Raw genomic sequence first — 4669 nt, 5'->3', positions numbered from 1 at the left:
ATTTTCATAATTAAATATTATCCGGTATTGTATAAAGATATTGCTGAAATATTTTGTGTTTTGTAGAAGTAAGACCAATTTATTGGACATAAACTTTAACAACAAAATCTTATAAGGACCCAAAAGGGTCAATGGACCCACTAGGGTCATATGGAGCCTGAGGGTCACATGAACCCTAGTTGAAAACCAGTGATTGAGAAGAATTAGCTCTCGAAATGATCAAGCAATCATTTAAACATCAAACGGTTCATAAAATCTGAAGGTAGTCTAGTAATGAAGCACACCTACACAAATGTGCCCCCCCCCCACCGACTCACTCATGATATATCAGTATGTATGTGTGCGCGCTCACTGCTTTTTGTTTCCACATGAAATCCCGATAAAATCGCAATCTTTACTACCTGAAAGGTATTTGTAGAGAGTTTCTTTAAAAAATACCCATGTTATCTGTAAGTTATGAGGAAACAAAGTCGAATCAAGTGAACTATCTGAAACTCCTCCGAAAACAATAAATTCCCAATATAATCATAATTCGCACCATCTAAAGGGTGTTTGCAGAAAATTTCATTTAAAGATAATCATTTTTCTGAAAGTAATGAGTAAAAATCGGGATGCAGCACAATTGTGTATGTATGCCTAATTGAGTAAGTACAGAATCACTGGACTGATAGCTTGCAAATATTTAAAGTATATTTAATACAAAATATATAAGATCTCAGAAGTATTCCGAGTAATATAGATCAACTTTAAACACAATCGTTCACGAAAGCTGAAGGCAATTTAGTACTAAATATTTAATATTTAGTCCTCAAAGGTATTTAGCGCGAGGCCTCTGACAATGCGAGGTCCATTGCATCATATGTTCTCTCTTATTACTAGGTCAATCAAGTACTGTCGATAACTGATGGAATCATTCAAGGATATTGTCGGGAAATAGAAAAGAGAAAGAAAATGTGTGATCTTGTCCATACATTAGAAATAATAACAATTATTACTCTTATTCTGAGGTAGAAAAAAATGGTAAATTTTCAGATAAATTGCCTTACAGTGTTTAGTTTCGTCGTTCTTAGTTCAAATCCTGTCACGGTCGACTGTGCTCTTCACCCTGCAAAGTGGATAAAACAAGCAGCAGTTGTGCATTGCAGATAATTATTTCGAACCACTACACTTATACCTGGTAAATTTGTAGCGTTGCGTAATAATTTATTATTAAATCTTTCATCGTGGAGGTGCAATGGCCCAGTGGTCAGGGCAGCGGACTCGCGGTTTCGATTCCCAGACCGGGCGTTGTGAGTGTTTATTGAGTGAAAACACCTAAAAGCTCCACGACGCTCCGGCAGGGGATGGTGGCGAACCCTGCTGTACTCTTTCACCACAACTTTCTCTCACTCTTACTTCTTGTTTCTGTTGTGCCTGTAATTCAAAGGGTCAGCCTTGTCACACTGAATATCCCCGAGAACTGCGTTAAGAGTACACGTGTCTGTGGAGTGCTCAGCCACTTGCACGTTAATTTCACGAGCAGGCTGTTCCGTTGATCGGATCAGCTGGAACCCTCGACGTCGTAAGCGACGGAGTGCCAACAACAACAACAAAAATCCTTCATCAATTACATTTGACATATATTAGCACCGGTAACATTCAGCGATGTTTACAGGAAAAGAATTACCAATGACACCGGTTCAGCTAAGGTTCCTAAAAGCAGAGTGTTCCATATTTCTTTTTAACTTTATTTATTTATGATCAAGTCAATAATTAGTACAAGATGTAAACTTGTATCTGTTTCCTCAACGACTTGGACCCATTAACTTTCCGACAACCCGGTTTCGCAAACCGGATGTTGTAGTCACGTGTTTAACAGATTTGACCCCTGCATGGCGAACTTGGTGTCCTAGCAATGTCGTCTACAATACTAAGTCTCAAGTACGTTCTTTCTTTTTTTCTCTGATTTCATTTTGTTCATTATTCATTTTCTATCAAGTTTATACTTCTGTTAAATCTCATCTCTTTCATCTCGATTGATTTGTATTATACGAAGCGCTTCATCTCTACCAACGTTCCCTTTAATTTGTTTGCTGTCAGTGTGCACAAAAAATTTGCTTCTGTGCAAATTTGGTGTTTATATTTACAAATTATGTGTGCATTCATATGAAGAACAATTTATACAAAAAAAAAATCGGATTTCATCCTGAAAAGGTTGTATGTACTCGTTTTTTCATTTATGTGTTAGTTGTAAAACGTGTGCGCACAAGCGCACAGCTGAGAGAGACAGCATTGCCACAGCTTCTATTTCATACTTGTTTACCCTGTAAAACAATTTGGTTGTTTCCTATTTTATTACGCACAAACTAAGCACGCTGTAGTATGTAAACGAACTGTGAAGTGTATTTCGCTGTTTCTGTTTCACTTCCGAATTGTATCGATCTGTTAGTAAAATAGGAAACGACTATAATACTTATATACTTTCATCGCCCTTTCATCGGAGATAATGCAGTTTCACACCTCTCCTTGAAAAATGCATTTTTTTGAAACTGCATTAGCCCCACTAATTCTTAGCATTAGCTAAACCCCTAAACATGTCCTAAATTATACTGAATTTTCTAAAGATATAATCGCATGCACAGAAACTGAATCGGACCATTACTTATTTGTTTTGAACTTCTGGGTTTATTCCAACGAGAAAATCAACACTATATTCTTTGCACTGACCGTGTTGAGGAGCGCAGGAACTGTTAATAAAAACTGGTACAGGATAGAAAGAACACTTGGCGCAGGAGTGGCTGTGTGGTAAGAAGCTTGCTTCAATGACCCTCAATGATATTCCTGTGTATTGCTGGTAGGAATTATATATCAGATGAGGGACCTGTTGGGGCAAGCGAAAGCGAAATCGTGATGGCATCTATGTTCGAGCGTGATCGTTACCAACGTCGCTTTCCTGGCATTTGTGCCGCAGCGTCAAGTCGCTGGCACTTGTGCCTGTGGCACGTGAAAAGTCATTCGAGCAAGATCGTTGCCAGTGCCGCTGGACTGGCTCCTGTGCAGGTGGCACGTAAAATACATGATTTGAGCGTGGCCGTTGCCAGTACCGCCTGACTGGCCTTCGTGCCGGTGGCACGTAAAAGCACCCACTACACTCTCGGAGTGGTTGGCGTTAGGAAGGGCATCCAGCCGTAGAAACTCTGCCAGGTCAGATTGGAGCCTGGTGCAGCCATCTGGTTCGCCAGTCCTCAGTCAAATCGTCCAACCCATGCTAGCATGGAAAGCGGACGTTAAACGATGATGATGATGAGGACAGCTGCATAAAGAAGTGCTGAGTTCTAATTATGGAGGGTACCTGTGGAAGGAGTAGACCCAGGAAGATGTGGAACAAAGTGGTGAGAAAAGATCTTTGGATGCGGGGCCTCACTGAGGAAATAACAAGAGACTGGGAGATGTGGCGATTTTCTGTACTTGATAAGATACATCAAGCTAAGTATAATAGCTGTCTTCCACACATATAGGCTTGTTCTTTCAGGTACTGGTGCTACTTAAAAAAACACCTGGGCTGGTGCTGCATTAATGCACCTGTGCTGGTGGCACATAAACACCCAACACACTCTGTTAACTGGTTGGCTTTTGGAAGGGCATCTTGCCATTGAAACCATGCCTCAACAGACAACTGGTGTCTGGACAGCTCCCTGCTAGCCAGCTCCATATCAAACCATCCAACCCATGCCAGCATGGAAAGCAGACGTTAAATGATGATGATGAGGAGGAGGATGATACAAGACATATTTTATACAAATGGATATTTGCCGTAGAGGTGCTAAAAAAGCTGTAATTAAATGTTGGTGCCTAAATGCCCCTTGTAATTGTTAAAATAGCATAACTTTTAATTTTCTCTGTTTTACAGATCTTTGAGTAAACTTGCAGCATGCTGTCATCTAAAACAAACGGTCATGGTTATCTCCAGCTGTCAGGTGGTAACACAAACAAAGGAGAAGTCACGTAAGTAATTGATAATCACTAATACACTTAACCTGCTAGATATAACAACCAAATCTTGTTCAAATCACAATTTTATCAATAATATACAAAAAAGACAGGAAGAGCCTGACCAAAACATCTTTGACCAGGGCTGAACTAGGGCTAAACAGTGTATATCATTATCCTCTGTGATTGCATTACGTGCTTGCACGGATAGGATAGGCTGTAATGGTCTGAATCATTTTCTTTATTTGTCTCTGGCCAAAGTTCACATTAATACTGCAGTGTTTAAGGTTCAGTTCACTGTATGGCACCTTGGACAAGTGTAAACTACTATAGCTTCAGGCTGATCAGTGTGCCTGTGAATGAAATTTGGTGTATGGTAACTGTACACAAGCCTATTGTGCATGTGTGTGTATTTGTATCTATGTATCTATCTGTGTGTGTGTGTATACATATATACATATATATACATACACGTACATGCATATACGTAGGAGTGGCTGTGTGGTAACTAGTTCGCTTATCAACCACATGGTTCCGGGTTCAGTCCCACTGCGTGGCACCTTGGGCAAGTGTCTTCTACTATAGCCTTTGGCCGACCAAAGCCTTGTGAGTGGATTTGGTAGATGGAAACTGAAAGAAGCCCGTCGTATATATATGTATATATGCATATGTTTGTGTGTCTGTGTTTGTCCCCCCCCCC

The 4669-nt window shown here is 40.2% G+C and overlaps 1 protein-coding gene across 1 annotated transcript in view; it reads left to right on the top strand.

The window, feature by feature from the left end:
* The first annotated feature begins 898 nt into the window (after positions 1-898).
* The window catches only part of LOC106868930 (protein PTCD3 homolog, mitochondrial), a 35951-nt gene continuing 32180 nt past the window's right edge, over positions 899-4669 (top strand). Inside the window, exons 1-2 of the mRNA XM_014914399.2 lie at positions 899-1920; positions 3890-3984. Of these exons, the coding sequence (XP_014769885.2) occupies positions 1895-1920; positions 3890-3984 (121 nt within the window). The 5' untranslated portion in view covers positions 899-1894. The remainder of the gene's footprint in view (positions 1921-3889; positions 3985-4669) is intronic.

Source organism: Octopus bimaculoides, chromosome 14, assembly GCF_001194135.2.
Source record: "Octopus bimaculoides isolate UCB-OBI-ISO-001 chromosome 14, ASM119413v2, whole genome shotgun sequence".
Lineage (NCBI taxonomy): Eukaryota > Metazoa > Mollusca > Cephalopoda > Octopoda > Octopodidae > Octopus > Octopus bimaculoides.
The sequence above is the reverse complement of the archived record's forward strand: the minus strand, read 5'-3'. Positions and strand labels throughout refer to the sequence as shown.